General features: G+C 41.1%; 2 protein-coding genes across 3 annotated transcripts in view; both read left to right on the top strand.

Moving 5' to 3' along the window:
• The window catches only part of LOC134218323 (probable serine/threonine-protein kinase kinX), a 60,352-nt gene extending 44,438 nt beyond the window's left edge, over nucleotides 1-15,914 (top strand). The window contains exons 2-9 of the mRNA XM_062697265.1: nucleotides 6,418-6,511; nucleotides 6,627-6,723; nucleotides 6,805-6,957; nucleotides 7,969-9,024; nucleotides 9,080-9,317; nucleotides 9,471-9,676; nucleotides 14,302-14,426; nucleotides 14,493-15,914. Coding sequence (XP_062553249.1) covers nucleotides 6,431-6,511; nucleotides 6,627-6,723; nucleotides 6,805-6,957; nucleotides 7,969-9,024; nucleotides 9,080-9,317; nucleotides 9,471-9,676; nucleotides 14,302-14,426; nucleotides 14,493-14,696 — 2,160 coding nt within the window. The 5' untranslated portion in view covers nucleotides 6,418-6,430 and the 3' untranslated portion in view covers nucleotides 14,697-15,914. The remainder of the gene's footprint in view (nucleotides 1-6,417; nucleotides 6,512-6,626; nucleotides 6,724-6,804; nucleotides 6,958-7,968; nucleotides 9,025-9,079; nucleotides 9,318-9,470; nucleotides 9,677-14,301; nucleotides 14,427-14,492) is intronic.
• Nucleotides 15,915-16,417: 503 nt separating this feature from the next.
• LOC134214167 (phospholipid scramblase 1) lies at nucleotides 16,418-17,963 on the top strand. 2 transcript variants are annotated; one of them, XM_062693586.1, is made up of 5 exons: nucleotides 16,418-16,606; nucleotides 16,678-16,734; nucleotides 16,803-16,952; nucleotides 17,016-17,548; nucleotides 17,608-17,963. In XM_062693586.1, exons 1-5 carry the CDS (start codon nucleotides 16,483-16,485, stop codon nucleotides 17,638-17,640), a joined length of 897 nt encoding a protein of 298 aa, XP_062549570.1. In that variant the 5' UTR covers nucleotides 16,418-16,482; the 3' UTR covers nucleotides 17,641-17,963. The 2 variants fall into 2 exon arrangements, with proteins under 2 accessions (XP_062549570.1, XP_062549569.1); XM_062693585.1 differs by having other exon boundaries at nucleotides 16,797-16,952.
• The last annotated feature ends 277 nt before the right edge of the window (nucleotides 17,964-18,240 follow it).

Genomic DNA, 18,240 nt, shown 5'->3' with positions numbered 1-18,240 from the left:
GTGCTAATGTTTGATGGTTTACTCAATTAATAGAAAAAATGGTATGATGAAACTGTAAAAAAGTACAAAATCATTCTAAAGAACCTATTTGTTTTCTTGATAAATTTTGTTTGCAAAACATATAACAAAATTTGATCAATTTAAGGCGACGCAAAGTTCGCCGGGTCAGCTAGCATATTCATACAAAATTGCTATTTAGTCGATTACCTCTCATCTGACCAACTATCCCTTTCCCGTGGTTCTCACGGAGATGCAGAAGATTCTTCGGTATCTTGTAACAATGAGCGTCGAACTAATTTTCCACTCCAAAATCTTAAATTTGACTGTGGCAACGTGGCTGCCATCGTTATTGGTCTGGAATTAATGAAACCCCATAGCATGTACATAGAAAATAGTTTTCTAATCCCAAGAACGCTATGTGCATATTTGTTGTTTCTCGGCCAACCATGACTAGCAACTACGAAGTGTACACTGTACAGTCAATCAAGCTAATCTTTTCGCGGTCTTTTACGCCGAATTTGAATTTTTTTCAAATAAGCCGTTTTTAAGTGGTTTTTAGGATTTACCTACGTGATTTTCTACGTGGATTTAGGTTACGTGGAACGTACCCCTACCGTAAAAACCGACTTCAATGTTTAAAGAAGTTCGGGCAATAAATCATATGGTGACCAGATCTCACAAACGTTCTGCTTGCTGAACGAAAACCTGATCAAACGCGCACTCGAGCAACTTCAGAAGGATCAGAGAAACGACTGGTATGAAAGCAAATGTGAGCTGTTAGTGGAGGATAAGAATGCCGCGTGGGCAAGATTGCAGCAACACCACACAAGGGCGCACGAGGCACGATATAAACGGGCACGGAATAGACTCGACGAGGTTGTAGCAATTACGTGTAATTGGGCTGTGATTGTTTATTCTGTGTGCACTTATTTGAGAACTGCGTTTGTTTGTTTTCGTTAAACTCACATTATTTACAAGGGGAAGGGTCATTTGGCCGAATGCCACTTGGGCGAAAGTCATTTGGCCGAAAGAGTCGTTTGGCCGAAATGGTTATTTGGCCGAAAAGGGTCATTACGCCGAAAGGCTCGTTTAGTCGAAAAGGTCATTTGGCCGAAAGGGTCGTATGGCCGAAAGGGTCGTTTGGCCGCAAGGATCATTTCGCCGAAAGGATCGTTTGGCCGAAAAAATCCTTTGGCCGAAAGGGTCGTTTGGTTGAAAAGATCATTTGGCTGAATAGGTCATTTGGCCGATTAGGTCATTTAGCTCATTTGAAAAGTGAGAGATTAGGATAAGAAGAGAGACGTCTCACTTCTCACCCTTTATTTTTCTCTTCTCACTTTTTACAAAGAGAAGAGAAAAACTATGAGTGAGAAGTGAGACGTCTCACTTCTCAATCCTCATTTATCACTTCTCGCTGTAAAAAGTGAGTAGTGAGACGTCTCACTACTCATTTCGCGCTTCTTACTATTTACAGTTAGAAGAGAAAAATGAAGAGGGAGAAGTGAGACGTCTCTCTATTTGGCCAAATGTACTATTCGGCCAAATGTCCCTTTCGGCTGAATGACACTTTCGGCCAAATAACCCTTTCGGCCTAATAACCTTTTCGGCCAAATAACCCTTTCGGCCGAGTGACACTTTGGCCTTTCGGCTATATCTAGGAACTTTTTTCAAATAGGCGTAACTGTATTTGACCTTAACATTTGAAACGACTCATATATTGCGTTCAACTGACGTTACTAGATCGCAAGCCAATCCTTCTGCTCAGTACGTTAGTTGACTAAAACAGTTGTAAAAGTTCCTAGAAATGACCCTTTCGCCTAAATGACCCATTCGGCCAAACGACCCTTTCGGTCAAACGAGACTTTCAAAAACCTTCGGTAGACAGCTCAAAATAGAGATTCTACGGTAATTTTCGACGTTGTGCAAACTGCCAGTTTTATGTACGGGAGTGAAGTCAGCAGATTTCCATGCACTAGGAAATATACCTTCCGCCAAAGAACGATTAAAGAGAATAGTCGCAGGTAAAGTCAGTGAATCGGCACAGTTCTTGATGAAAAGCGGGGGTAGACGATCGGGTCCAGCACCTTTGGAGTCATTTATACCTCGGACGTACCTCGGACGTCTTCCGGAGAAAAGGTGATCGGTTTTTACTTAGCACGCTTCGAAAGAAAGACGAGAACAAATTAGCTGATTCGCGCATTGTTTCGGCAATAACTTCGTGGTAACTAATTCGTTGAGGGATTCCGCTCGTTTGTTTACGACTTCTTAAGAACGACCAGAATGATGTTGGATCTCATTTGAAGTTTTCTTCCGTGCGATGAAAATAGCCGCTGAAGCATTGCGCGTGCAAAGAATTGAATTTTTTCTCTATGTCTCGCAGCTCAAGGCTGTCCAAGGCTGTCTTTTCCTCATAGGTAGGCATCGTTGTTTCATCGGGACTACATCTCGGACAATGGAATACACTCGTTAGTAGAAATTGGTTACGGCCTCGATAATATTGCACCCATAGAGACATTCGTCCCAGCTAGCAACCCTATAACCAGAGACCGGCGGAGTGAAAAACTGTCGAAATGGCAACGTATGAAAATGCATGATATCTTAAAAATAAGACTGGCAGCACTCGAACTTTTTGCTTGCTTCTTATGGATGCAAAATGTAAACAACTCGAATTGGAACCGCTTTTGACGGTTCGATTGGAAACAAGATGGCGTCTTCGCCGATCTCTTATTGTAGTATTTCTAGTGCCAGCGAACGGCAGAAATTAATGCATTCAGCATTAAGTCACATTAACGAAAATCAAAACCTAAAGGGCCTACTGAATTCCAATCATCGTTTCAAATGTCACCACAAAAGGCTTGTGATGATTATCGATACGGAGCAATGGCTACGGTAGCTCGGGTAGCTCGAAAAAATTTTCTCGTTGACAAATTTTTAGGCACTTATCCTTAACCGATTTGCTTGCAAGTCGCATTCGCCGCAGAATAGTCTACCCAAGATTTTTTTATGTACATAAAAAAATCTTGAGTCTACCATTGTTTTCTATCGAAGATTGGACAAATGGAACTATGGGCTCAAAAGTAATGGCCAAAATACTATTTTTTCAATGCACGAGAAAGGCATAACCACCGCCAGGTGGATTAAACAGGGCAGCAACATAATATTTCCATTAAGAATTAGAATTTTTTTATAAAAAATTAGGAAATTGCCAATAAAGAAATCAGGGTATGAGCAACAAATAAATATAAAATTTCCACAAATAATGCAAAATTTCCATAAATATTTTAAAAAATTTCACAAAACCAAAATAAATTAGTACTTTTAAACCCAAAAATTGCAATTATTAAAGAATATTTTTCTAGAATAAATCACAATGTTCCACGAAAAAAAATACAAAATTTCCATTAATAAATCAATATTAGCAATAAACAATTACAAAATGTTCAATCAAAAATTTTTTCCATCAAAAATTAAGAACTTTCCACAAAATCTTTCTTCTTTCTACATATGTATGTATTTATGTATGTATGTATGTATGTATGTATGTTTGTATGTATGTTCGCTAACTACTTCTGAACCACTTGGCGGATTTCAACCAAATTTGGTACACACATTCTCTATCTTCAGGGGAAGTTAACAAACGGAATGGTCATATGGATAAGGGGGAAGGAGGGTGGTAAGGGTTTTGTTTAAAAAACGAACAATTCTATGTAGCTTTCAACTCCCATCACCGATTTTAACCAAATTTTGTACACATATTCACTATGAGGAGACGATCGTATGGGAGGGTAATTTGGGAAAGGGGGAGGGGTCTGGAGGGAGGGGTATTGTTCAGAAAACGGGCAATTCAGAATAAATTATGAACCCCTGTACCGATTTCAACCAAATTTGGTACACATATTCTCTATACTAAGGAGAAAATAACAAAGCGGTGGAATGATCATTGGTAGAAGAGGGAGCCGATTTCAACCAAATTTGGAAAACACATTCTTTATCTTAAGGAGACGACGACAGGTGTGTTTGGAATGTTCTTTGGAAAAGAGGGAGGGAGGGTATGTGGGAAGACGAAGATATGGGTTAGGGATGATATTTTGAAAACGGGAAGGTTGTGGAGGGACCAGCGTTGGTAAAAACTCAAAATCTCAAAACTCATGGATGATTCAAATCAAGCGTGAGTTAAAACGCACCCAACTCAGCACCTAAAACTCATGGATGAGTTGAATCATCCATTTGAATCATCGTAGGATTTCTTTTGTTCTCCTTCGTTAAAAACAGTGAATTAACGTTTGTCGCATAAAATGTTAGACACTCTTTTATGTATAAGCAATAAATTGCCCCCAAATTAATTTCAAATGCGTTTTTAAACCAAAATGATTTTTTGGCAAGTGAGTGAAATGGTGCGTTTTAGCATGAAAAAATCAAGCGTGATGCATTCCTTTAAAAACGCAGACGATTTCGATCGCACGGGAGCGCTCATTGATTGAGATTTATGAGTGATTTTACCAACACTGGGAGGGACTGGCATTGTTCAGCTCTCAATCGCCTCAGAGTAACTTCTGATCTCCCCTTAGCCGATTTTAGCCAAATTTGGAACACACATTCTTCATATTAAGGAGACGACAATAGTTAAGGATGGAAAAGAGGAGGGTGTGGGGGTGGTATTGTTTAGTTATCGATCAACTCAACCCTTCATCGATATCATGGTTTGCCCAGTGAAAGGCAATGATTTGTGTTTCCTTCTGGATGGTGAATGTGACACCTTCTTTAAAAAAAAGACGTTTGCCCGGAATAAGACATCGGTAATTGTTTTTCCTTCTTTAGAATTAGACGTTTGCTCGGAATAAGGCGATTTTTGGTTTGATCCCTTTTTCAAAATCAGTCAATATTTTCAAATGAAATCTGCCTTCTTTTAATCAATTGACCAATTGATTTATTTATTTTCCAATTGTGAATAAACTGCGAATCAAACTGGCAACTCCAAGCAAGGCCGGGTACATACAGCTAGTAATCAATAAAGAGCAAAAAAACATAAGAATATTTCCATAAAAAAAATACTAAAAAGCAATAAAGTTGATAAAACGAAGGGGACATCTATGGAAAAAAATATCAGTTTTATTGCTTTTTGCCTTTCGCGTATACTAAGTATACGTATAGGCTATAGGGTCCCTTGGAAAAAAAATTTCAAGGTCAATTTTTTTTTTTTCAAAGCTGCTGCAATGCATTTAAATGAACGCAAATGAATGTGAATTGATGAAAATAACTGAATCTATCTCCCCAAAGTGCAGTTTTAACCTCTCTCATATTTTGCAATACACGAGAAAGGCACCATCACCGCTAGGTGGATTATTCTGGGATTTTATATTTCTTTTTGAAAATTTTCATATTTTTTAATTGCTCTTTATAAATTTTTTGGTGGAAAGTTTTTAATGTTTTGTGGAAAAAAAAATATTTTTTTTGTGAAAATTTAGAATTGTTTATTGCTAATATTGATTTATTTATGGAAATTATGTATTTTTTTCTGTGGAAAATTTTGATTTCTTTAAGAAAAATTCTTATTTTACAAATGCAAGTTTTGCTTTTAAAAGTGCTGATTTATTTTTGTTTTGTAGAAAATTCTCAACTGTTTGTGGAAATTTTATATTTATTTATTGCCCATACCCTGATTCCTGAATAATCAATCTTCGATGCGTTCTAACTTTTTGTGAACGTTCTTGCAACGTACCTTCCTTAGCAAAGTTTCTCGGTATCCTTTGGGTTATACTTTAACGCAATATGTCACTACGAACCAAGTGACGTCTGAAACGTCTAGAAGCAAAAATGCCAAAATATACGTTTTCCCATACTAATTTCCATTCAAACTTCAATTGCGATGCAAAAAGCGAGGGAGAAACTAATCGGGCCAAAATTCTGCAGTTATATTGAACCCCAAAATGTTTCAAAAAACCATTGATTTAAAAAAATGACTAATACACACATACAGACATCATCTCAGTTCGTCAATCTGAGTCGATCGGTATATAACACTATGGGTCTCCGGGCCTCCTATCAAAAATTCTATTTTGGAGTAATTCTACAGTATTTCGGTGAAACTTTGTTGCAGGAGAAAAGCAAAAAGTTATTCATTCGTAAAAGGCAAATAATCGCCTATAAATAATTCCCAATTAAGTGATACTAGTTCAGTATCAATTTTCCAACTCCACTTGATTCAACACGAAAAATAATGCTAAGCAATAAATCCATAAGTAATAGGTAAATTTTCCGCTAAAGAAATAGTCCCATGGGAGAAAGACTTTGCGACCTACTTTAGTCGGACTGTGAAAGGATGTAGGAAGCCGAAAGACACAAATTCCTGACGTCGAATCGTAAATATCCACCTACTTGTGATACTGAATATCTCCACTTCTCTCCATCCACTCACAGGAATCGCTGCAGCATGGCACTGCTGATCTACATCTCGGTGGTTCTATGTTTAGGGGTGGCGTTGGCCACCCAGCACTCTCCCTACTCGCTTCAGGTGCGTATCCTTCATACGAATTCCAAACGATTCGCTGTTTAGGAGCAAACATTCCTGTGGTTTTTCAACTCATTTGCATTTCGAACTTTGCCGGCATCCATTCTTTCCATTCTAGGCCGCCGTGGATGCTCTTCATCGGCGTGAAGCCCAGCTAGCCCTGCAGGAAGAAGGCAACGGCGAATCATTGGACGATGAAGGATATTGGCCCGAACGTGAGTATCCCTCACCACTGCACTGGTGACTGCTCAACGCAATTAAATACCGAAAGCATTAACATTCTATTACGTGGGCAGCTTCCGATGAACAACCCGCATACCGGCCGAATCGGCAGCAATGGAACAAGATTCTGGCCAGCTATTTGCGACGAGATGACGACCTGGACGAGGCTCCGTACGATCCGTATGAGCTGGAGGCACGCAAACGGTCCGTTTTCCGCGAAAGGGATGGTAAGTGATTGCTTTCGTATCAGATATGATTTACAGCTGTCTGCAGTTTGCAATTAAATCGTTCATCAATCATATTACACCTGGAAATAGAATATTATGCTATGGGCATGTGAGCAATGATTTGATACTTGATTTTTTGGTTGCCTTTGCAAACCCATGGTATGAAAGGATTGTTGTGTCAATTAAATATTGGGGTCTGAAGAGTTTTCACAGACATTTAATAATTCCCGCTTAACTTTTCAATAGGACCTTAGTAAAAGTTTTTTCATAAAATTATTTGAATATTGCAATCAACAGACCATTATGAAAGCTTTTAATTGTAGTACTTAATTTAATTCATTAAAAAATGTTATTTAGGTCCTTTTGAAAAGTTAAATGAGAATTTTCGAAATTATTTTTATTCTAACTGTGTGCGCATTCCTCGAGGAAACGATCCCTTTCTTTCTAATGAACACCAATACAAGGATTCCATTTAAATTCCCATTTGTATACGAAAATGCTACTCTATTTTAAATTTTAATTCCAATCGATGCACATAGAGTAAATGTTTCGTTTCCTCCTCGCATCCTACCTATCCTAACGAAGGAACGAAAAACAAATCGACTACTTTTTCAGAAATGAATGGAATAGTATCCCTTCTACTCACATTCGGTACGATTACTGCCTACATATGAAAGAGCAACTTCAAACAATAAACGCCTATCGAGATTCATTATCAAGCCGATAAATAGCACAAGCATTCATTATCACATCCTCGTCATTATTCCGTGAACGGTCGGTCCTTTTCGAGGAAACCACTCAAATTCCATCCGCACCGTCTGTCGTCATCCCGAATCATCTGCGTAAAACACGTGACGGCGGAGGAAGGAGTCGAACAATCGAATTCAAACGCACTTTGCGAAACCATGCGAGAAGCCCCGCCAGGCGTTCGGTGCTTTTGATTTCCATAACCAATCTCTTTGAAAGCTATTCACAGTTATAATGAAGTCTATTTATCTCACTTGTTCGCAGCCCTTTCCGAACTGCCCCCGTACCCAACCGTGTTTCGGGAGCGCGAAATGGAAAAATCATTCCAACCTCGACCGGATTTGTCTAATGATTTCCTAAAAGAAATCGACCGCCAGGCCAACATCGAACGAGAGGCCAAATATTTAGATCAACTGAGACAGCTGTGGGAAAAGTACCAGCAACAGGAAAATGAAATCGAGCAGGAGCTGTTCGACGAAGATCGAGCAGCGGCGGAGGAAGCTGCCCTCGGTGGTCAGTACTATGATAAGCGACAAGGCTACCCAACGATTTCGCAATCGGAAGCCGCAGCCATGTACTACGGTCCACCGATGGAAGAAAGAAAACGGACGCTTCCATTACTTCCGTGGCTACCGGCGACACGGAAGAAGCGCTTTCCGGTGGCAAAGCGATCGCCCAAACCGGAAGCTGGAACTTCGGGGACCAACGAAAAGGTAGCCAAAGACTTGCAAGCCTTGTTCGAAGAGCCAGAAGATAGCAAGAAGAAACGATCCGCAGAACCGGCGATAGATAAGAAGCAAGAGAAGACAAATGAAACAAAGTCGCATGGAAAACGAGACGCTAGTGGTGAACATGGTGACCACGAAGAGCGTAGCTCCGAGGAAGACCACGAAGGCGATGATCACGATCACGAGCATGATCATGAGCACGATCATGATCACGACCATGACCACGATCATGATCACGAACACGAATCTAGTGAAGAATTCGAAGGCGAAGAAGACGACAAAAAGAAGAAGCGATCGGTTAAGAAACGATCCAATCTAGAAGTAGTTAAAGAAGACCAGATAATTCCGGGTGATATTGGAGAATTCAAAGCGAAGAAATCGATTCAGTGGAATAAGTACTTCGGTATTGATCGTAGGAAAAAGGATGGCCGAAGCAGTGGTGGATATCCGCTAAGTTTCTACAAGACTTACGATGAAGAACGTAAGAAGAAAAGTCTCAGCCAGGACAAGTTGGACAACATGGACCGTAAGTTAAAGACGATCGAGGATTTAATTCTGGATCAGACCGTGAAATACACAGGGGACCACGAGGGTAAGTTTCCGTTGGTTCGGGTCGGGGGAAAAATAATAACTGAATTTTATGTTAGGTGGATTGACTGAACCGGCTGAGCTGCAAAAGCTGAAGGACAAAGTGGTCTCAAGGCTCGCCACTGCTTACAGCATCGAAAAAATGCGGCGGACTTTGGACAAACTTAAGGAATCAGTTGGCGACGATATCAATCCACTGAAGGACAATGAAATCGATACCGACAAACGGGATGACAAGAAAGAAAAGGCTAAACGTGTCGCGATCAAAAAGGAGAAGGCTGAATACGATCATGCCGAGTAAGTTACTGTCTAATTGTTTAAGATGAAGATGCTTGAAAGCAGCTTCTTATTATTTCATGATTACGGAAGAGAGTCGGTAATGAAACAAATCCATTTGTAGCTCGAACTGAAACAAATTGTGACACTGACGTAACTATTCATCTTTTATAGACACTCGATGGAACCACCGGAAAAGGTCAGTAAAGACGAGTTCGATACAAACCCGGAAGAGATGGACGATGACAAGAAAAAGAAAAAGAAGAAACGCATGAGCAAACGTTATCAGGAAGTATTTCGCAATGATTTCCCAGACTTTGAAGAGGATCCCGGACACTACACTTCCATTGGTGACAACTATGGTAGAAGCTTAGCAGTTGGTAGGTTGATGAAACTTTAAAACACCACAGCACAGTAAAAATTCTGAAATTTACGCGCCATGTAATTATTTGAAGCCATATCTTTGTGTTCCCTTCAATTTTACATCTAACTTTTTCTTGTATACAATCTTGAATACAAGCTTCATAATAACGACGAGCTGTGTAATTTTAAAATGTAATGGACAGATACACATCTTAGAATGGAATGGAGCCTTTTTGTTACATTATTTCAATACAGTATCTGTATTGAAATCTTTCAAAATTGTATATGGCTAGATATATACAATAATTGTAAGATTTGTTTTTTGGGTGCATAAATTATGCAGTAACATTTTTATAGTAGACATCCAGGACTAGGTGGTGTCCTGGATGTAAACTGCACCTTCTTCACTTCACTTTTCAAAATTTTTGCACACTTTTTAAAACTTAAAAAAAAACTTTCATTTCGCTGTTTGAACTATTCCAATCAATAGCTTTTTGATGGATGGCTGCTGAGACTGATGATGAAGCTCAATTTAGAGCCTAGTCTATTAAAGCAAGCAAGAAAGACGCTACCTTGAGTCACAAGTATTTAGCAACATTTATTTCACGAAATACATTCACGGTAACACTCAAAGAAACTTTATTAACAATTTAAGCGAAAATTTCCAGGAAGACCGTTCCGGTAGCCATCCATTCTATGGCCCAATTACTTGGAAAAACATGTTTCCGAAGCAATTCCTTGAATTTTGGTACCCATATTGCCACAGTTTCCTCTGATTGAGTTTGTGGGCACATTATGCCCCACAGGAATCTGGAGTTGTCGTAGAGTGGGAGCGCAATGCTCAATAGTTACCAATTTTGAAGCAAATACTCTATGGATTATGAAGGATATCCCAACAGATTCCCAAGATACCGAACAGAATCCAATGTGAATTCTTCTGGATACCGGCCCAAGTAACCAGAAGTTCCTTTAAGAGTACGTTTTTCGCTTAAGCAGCTCGGAGAAGCTGATTAAGCGGAAATCATACTCTTAAAGGAACTTTTTGTTACTGGGGGGTGGAATATTTCGATGATTCTGAAAGGAATTCTTTAGAGATTCCAATGAAAATTTTTCTCGGATTCTGATGGATATTCCTGTCGGATTCTGATGAAAATCCTTCTCAGATCCTGATGGGAATCTTGCTCAGAAATGAAGAACAAGTAAATGGACTGCCACTCACTTCATTATGATCGGGCGAATATGGGAGATAACACTTTTATCTTCAAACTTTTTCAGTAATTCATTATGCTTTATGCTTTATGATTATAAAATTTGATATCACTGCTAACTAACTTTTCAAATCCTAGAGGGGCTAATTTGTTTCTAGGGAGGGCTAAGACCGGAGTGGTCTGTACAGTACATAAAAGTCTTCGGTTCATGGCTGCACGTCACCAAACGGTTCGGCACTTCATCTCATAGCTCGCATTTCCATCCCATAAAAAAAGCAATGAAAAGATATTTGATTTGTTATTTTTTTTTCAACGCTGAGCACGCATGTTAGCAAAACGAAGCGACAAGATTGGTGCTGTATTTCTCTGTGTTGCGATGAGATGATTATATGTTCAGTAAGATGGAAAACGGAACAGTTTCCCTATCACAGCGATTCTCGACCTTTTTCTTGAGAGGTACTCCTTCGTACTTGTGCATTCATTGGGGTACCCCCTTTTTTTCTTTGAAAACTTTTGGAATCTTCCGATCCTCTTGAAAGGAAGCCTCTTGAAAGGAGGCTTCCGAGCCTCTTGAAAGGAGGCTTCCGAGCCTCTTGAAAGGAGGCTTCCGAGGCTCTTGAAAGGAGGCTTCCGAGCCTCTTGGAAGGAGGCTTCCGAGCCTCTTGGAAGGAGGCTTCCGAGCCTCTTGGAAGGAGGCTTCCGAGCCTCTTGAAAGGAGGCTTCCGAGCCTCTTGAAAGGAGGCTTCCGAGCCTCTTGAAGGGAGGCTTCCGAGCCTCTTGAAAGGAGGCTTCCGAGCCTCTTGAAAGGAGGCTTGAGGCCTCTTGAAAGGAGGCTTCTGAGCCTCTTGAAAGGAGGCTTCTGAGCCTCTTGAAAGGAGGCTTCTGAGCCTCTTGAAAGGAGGCTTCTGAGCCTCTTGAAAGGAGGCCTGAGCCTCTTGAAAGGAGGCTTGAGCCTCTTGAAAGGAGGCTTCTGAGCCTCTTGAAAGGAGGCTCTGAGCCTCTTGAAAGGAGGCTTCTGAGCCTCTTGAAAGGAGGCTTGAGCCTCTTGAAAGGAGGCTTCTGAGCCTCTTGAAAGGAGGCTTCTGAGCCTCTTGAAAGGAGGCCTGAGCCTCTTGAAAGGAGGCTTCTGAGCCTCTTGAAAGGAGGCTTCTGAGCCTCTTGAAAGGAGGCTTGAGCCTCTTGAAAGGAGGCTTCTGAGCCTCTTGAAAGGAGGCTTCAAGCCTCTTGAAAGGAGGCTTCCAAGCCTCTTGAAAGGAGGCCTGAGCCTCTTGAAAGGAGGCTTCTGAGCCTCTTGAAAGGAGGCTTGAGCCTCTTGAAAGGAGGCCTGAGCCTCTTGAAAGGAGGCTTCTGAGCCTCTTGAAAGGAGGCTTCTGAGCCTCTTGAAAGGAGGCTTCTGAGCTCTTGAAAGGAGGCCTGAGCCTCTTGAAAGGAGGCTTCTGAGCCTCTTGAAAGGAGGCTCTGAGCCTCTTGAAAGGAGGCTTCTGAGCCTCTTGAAAGGAGGCTTCTGAGCCTCTTGAAAGGAGGCTTCTGAGGCCTCTTGAAAGGAGGCTTGAGCCTCTTGAAAGGAGGCTTCTGAGCCTCTTGAAAGGAGGCTTCTGAGCCTCTTGAAAGGAGGCTCTGAGCCTCTTGAAAGGAGGCTCTGAGCCTCTTGAAAGGAGGCTTCTGAGCCTCTTGAAAGGAGGCTTGAGCCTCTTGAAAGGAGGCTTCTGAGCCTCTTGAAAGGAGGCTTCTGAGCCTCTTGAAAGGAGGCTTCTGAGCCTCTTGAAAGGAGGCCTGAGCCTCTTGAAAGGAGGCTTCTGAGCCTCTTGAAAGGAGGCTCTGAGCCTCTTGAAAGGAGGCTTCCTGAGCCTCTTGAAAGGAGGCCTGAGCCTCTTGAAAGGAGGCTTCTGAGCCTCTTGAAAGGAGGCTCTGAGCCTCTTGAAAGGAGGCCTGAGCCTCTTGAAAGGAGGCTTCTGAGCCTCTTGAAAGGAGGCTTCTGAGCTCTTGAAAGGAGGCTCTGAGCCTCTTGAAAGGAGGCTTGAGCCTCTTGAAAGGAGGCTTCTGAGCCTCTTGAAAGGAGGCTTCTGAGCCTCTTGAAAGGAGGCTTCTGAGCCTCTTGAAAGGAGGCCTGAGCCTCTTGAAAGGAGGCTCTGAGCTCTTGAAAGGAGGCTTCTGAGCCTCTTGAAAGGAGGCTCTGAGCCTCTTGAAAGGAGGCTTCTGAGCCTCTTGAAAGGAGGCTTCTGAGCCTCTTGAAAGGAGGCTTCTGAGCCTCTTGAAAGGAGGCTTCTGAGGCCTCTTGAAAGGAGGCTTCTGAGCCTCTTGAAAGGAGGCTCTGAGCCTCTTGAAAGGAGGCTTCTGAGCTCTTGAAAGGAGGCCTGAGCCTCTTGAAAGGAGGCTTCTGAGCCTCTTGAAAGGAGGCTCTGAGCCTCTTGAAAGGAGGCTTCTGAGCCTCTTGAAAGGAGGCTTCTGAGCCTCTTGAAAGGAGGCTTCTGAGCCTCTTGAAAGGAGGCTTCTGAGCCTCTTGAAAGGAGGCTCTGAGCCTCTTGAAAGGAGGCTCTGAGCCTCTTGAAAGGAGGCTCTGAGCCTCTTGAAAGGAGGCTCTGAGCCTCTTGAAAGGAGGCTTCTGAGCCTCTTGAAAGGAGGCTTCTGAGCTCTTGAAAGGAGGCTCTGAGCCTCTTGAAAGGAGGCTCTGAGCCTCTTGAAAGGAGGCTTCTGAGCCTCTTGAAAGGAGGCTCTGAGCCTCTTGAAAGGAGGCTTCTGAGCCTCTTGAAAGGAGGCTTCTGAGCCTCTTGAAAGGAGGCTTCTGAGCCTCTTGAAAGGAGGCTTCTGAGCTCTTGAAAGGAGGCTTCTGAGCCTCTTGAAAGGAGGCTTCCTGAGCCTCTTGAAAGGAGGCTCTGAGCCTCTTGAAAGGAGGCTTCTGAGCCTCTTGAAAGGAGGCTTCCTGAGCCTCTTGAAAGGAGGCTTCTGAGCCTCTTGAAAGGAGGCTTCTGAGCCTCTTGAAAGGAGGCTTCCGAGCCTCTTGAAAGGAGGCTTCCGAGCCTCTTGAAAGGAGGCTTCCGAGCCTCTTGAAAGGAGGCTTCCAGCCACCCTCAATCGAACCCAGCCACCCTCAGCATGGTCTTGTTTTGTAGCCGCGCTCAAGATTTTTTTATATACAGGTTATCCGACTTGTCAATATCCCCAACTCAGCCATCTTGGATTTTTGTATGGAATTTATGCTCGTTTGTTTACGTTTTGCACTGAAAATGTATGTTTCCCCCCCGCGCTGGTTATTCCCATCTATTGACGAAGTCGGATAACCTGTACATAAAAAAAATCTTGGCCGCGCTCTTACCGCACGGCAAAGGAGGGCCCCATTGTAAGAATATTTTTAGGAAAAAGACCCCATGGTCTAAAATGGTTTAAGGTCAATCAAGTTTTATCGTGTCCCTATTTCCTATTATTTTTATATCCAGAAACAAATGAATGCCCACTTTTGGACGCATTGGAGCGTAGATGCAGAGGAGTAGATGTGCTTAGTGGAGACATCTATCAGGAACTGCTGCCCGCCTGTGGAGCACATCAACTATGTTACCTATGCGTAAGTCTCATTCAAAGTTTAATAAAAGAAAACAGTTGCCATTAATAATTGCTAACTCATCAACAGGGAACTCAGCAAAACATTTGCGACATCCAATATCTAACCGAGGCAGACACCATCTGCGAGGGTCAGTCCAGCTGCCTTTCGACGGCACGTTCAGCATTGATGATCCTGCGAGGTTTCCCCGGTCCCCAGTTAGGGCCGCGTGAGTGCTCCAAAAATCCTTGTCTCTACCGAGCCATGATCGAGCTCGGTGTCAGTGGATTGTAAACGCTTTCGACGATTCTTTGAATTGAATGAATCCAACCAACAAACTTTCACACAACGGTAGTGCTGAGCGGAGGTATTTTTGTTTTGACTCTTTGTCGTCTACGTTAGATATCTGCTATAATTGAAACGGAAAAATGCAGGCCCCCAGTCCGGCTTTATTCCGAAGTCGCATATCCAGCTCTACAGCAGCTCTTTCTATTCTATCCCTTACTGAATGTGTGTCTGTACAAGCAAGTTAATCTACCATCAAATAAAGATGTTAATACAATAAGCGTCTTTGGGAATGGAATTTACTAGACTACTAATTTCACTTTTGTGAAGCTTTTCAACGAATACGAGGTAAATTAAGTTTGAGGATTATTTGCTATTTTTTGGCCAACATGAAACCACTGTTAAAAATGAGATTATTTCTAATTATGTACTAAAGAAATCTTGCAAATATTCATAGTTTGGTATATTTTTGTAATAAAAAGTGTTATTCATATATGTATTAGAACTCGAAGATGGAAACTATGCTATAAAACCTATTGTAAACACTTTAACAATTTTAAAATATAAATAAGTGTAATAGTGTGTAATAACATAAAAATCAATGAAGTGTAACCAAAGAAACCCAATAAACAAATGCATTCAACACAGATTTCTCATTAGGTTGGTCCTTATTACCCAGACGAATCCTCATTCGACAGAGAAACTAAACGAAATAAGTCAGACAATAAATTTCGAAACAAACCCAGACGACAGAACCAGCATTATATGCAAGCCGAAGAAGGAGAACAAAAACTAAAAATATGAAATGTGAGCAGCTATAGTCTTTGAATTGCACTTTGAAAACCAAATGAGAGAAAAACGTATGAGATTGAAAATAACTACCTAATTATGTAAGCTTCAGTTTCACTTTCCAAGTATTATAGAAGAAACTGAAATATTTAAAACATTCCCAAATATTGGAACGCATTGAAAATGTACTGTGGCAACACTTTGAAAGTATTGATGTTTGGGTAAATATTTAAACAAAAAATCTACCATGTTAGTTATAAATAATACATGAAACACTTATGGGTCATAGGTATTTAAATCATTGAATATAAATCCTGATACGGAAGACAAGTGAATCGAATATTTGATTATACAAAAGTAAAAAATCACAAACATACACTCTCACAAAGCAAACAAAGATAAATCGAATAAAAGTCTAAAGTATAAATGAAATGTAGTCATCATTTGTTGAGCCATTGAAATGAATTCCAACTCGATAGGAACGTATAATAATGTCCGCTGTTCTCGAGTTTGGAGCTCTTTTTGATGAACCACTGACTGATCGAAATCGATTGAGGGAGGATGAATGATGACAGAGCTCCAATTGCCTCCCCACTGCACTGCTATAACAGCCAATGTTGTCGCACATCGAATGGAATCAAACATGGAATGGGCGATAACGCGTGTTGATGATAAGATAAATTATTGTTGGAGGGTTTATGGGCAATGGATTTGCCTTGATGAATTTCGAAAGATTATGCTTTTTTCTTATCAATTATTGATTTTCTAAAACTTTATTTTCAATCAAATTTAAAATCTCCAAAAACAAACTAATTTGAAAAAATGTATAAAATTCATGTTATCATAGTATAGCCAAATCTTTTCCTAATTATTTTACACCTAAAGTTTGGAAAACATTCAATTCCAAAAGTAGGTACCTTTCAGTACCTGTTTGATAAGACTGCTCGCAACATCTCCACTTTCCTTCCTAAACAACGAATGACTCATCTACAAAGCGTATCGTAACATGTCCAACAGAAACCCCAATCAGCACCTCCAGGAACACGACAACCCCACGTTTGACCTTAGTTGGGATTATGGATACGTTGGCGAAGTGCGCGTTGCACCACAAACTAATGTAACTCCCGTGGGTGAGATTGAGCTCTGTGGCATTTTGTAATACATCCATTATTATCACCCCTTATCGTTCGGTCAATTTTAGTTCACCCAGGGGACAATCGAATCATCACTGCACAACCACAGAATCACGATAACAGTTGTAAGTGTTGGCCACATATCACTTGACATCGTTTTTGCATTAATCGATCGCCCTTCAATAAGTTGCAGTTCGTTCAACAGTGCCTATTTTCGATCCGGAAAACACTATTCGGTCAGTGAATAGTCCATTTCTGACTCCATTCAACCCACGTTCAGGTCTAGATTTCCTATACGGATTGGCGTCAATCTTCATTGAGCAGACTTATGAACTCAACGACTGTGAGACTTACCTTCTTTCACATGATTTTCATTTTAAAAAAACTTATCAATTTTAAACCATAGTCCTGTCCGCGGTATCATCGGAAAACCGTTACACCATCCGAGGGCCTTCAAGTGAAGCACTCTACGGAGTGTCGGAAAGTTCGGACCCAAAAGATCGCTTCTGGGGCTCCCTTCGGCCATTTCAGCTATCGCTCGTCGACCGAAGCCACCAGGAAGTTCTGCTGCTCAAGAAAAACCTCGGATGTGGAATCTTCTGCTGTTTCTGCAAGAACCAATTCCTGGAGATCTGGGCCACTCCAGGAAACTTGATTGGATGCATTCAGCAGGACTATGGCTTATCTTCGCGAGAGATCATTCTCATGAATGGTGATTTGGACATCATGTTTCGAATACCGATTCCGTTTGTGGACGCCATCAGGATGCCCAAGGAAACTCATTTTCGAGTGTTGGACCGTGATCTCCGGGCACAGAAGGGGACTATCACGAGAGCGTGGAATGTGGCGAGTTCTTCGTACACAAACAATATCTACTTTAACGAACCGGAATTGGACGTTCGACTGAAGGCTTTGTTTATTGGGGCTGCTTTTATGCTGGTATGGAAGATAATGCTTTATTGTGTTTTAAATTGTTCAGCTTCTTTTTCTTTTCACAGGAATATTTATACTTCCAATCGAAGTGTTGTTAAAATCTGGAGAAATGTTAATCAACTCATTTTATACACTTTTGTACATAATATTTAACCCTAAGAAATCAAGAAAAAATGTCAAGAAGAATGCAATATTCAACAACACAAGGACTTTTGAGGAAAACATCAATAACCTACTAAGAAAATATATTCTGAATTTAACACAGAGTGCTCATCATTATCACATGTTCAAGTTACTATCACGTTGAAATCTTGGGTAATGTTTTACCCCAATTCATAACTTCTTCAATACATTATAATGAATAAATTCTTTGAACAGTGCTAATCACATAAACCAATGTGGTAGGATGATGCATAGCACACGTTTTTGTTTCTGTTTTTGTTCTTAACCCTTAAAAGGCCGACACGACAGTCACCTCCTTTAAAGTGCTTGTTCTCAGTAAAGCGTAGACCAAATTTTATGACCCCGGACTTTTCTCAAAGGGGATTAGTAGGGTTTTCTTTTGACTTAGGTGCCGCCCCGTTAGACCCCTCCCCGCATTCAAGAGTCTTGAAAATGTCTGTGTTTTTTCCTTATTTTTGGCTACGAAGGCCAAATTTCTTCAGTAATCAAGTGCAATAAAGTTCTGGCGTCCTAAA

Source organism: Armigeres subalbatus, chromosome 2 (assembly GCF_024139115.2).
Source record: "Armigeres subalbatus isolate Guangzhou_Male chromosome 2, GZ_Asu_2, whole genome shotgun sequence".
Classification (NCBI taxonomy): domain Eukaryota; kingdom Metazoa; phylum Arthropoda; class Insecta; order Diptera; family Culicidae; genus Armigeres; species Armigeres subalbatus.
The sequence above is the reverse complement of the archived record's forward strand: the minus strand, read 5'-3'. Positions and strand labels throughout refer to the sequence as shown.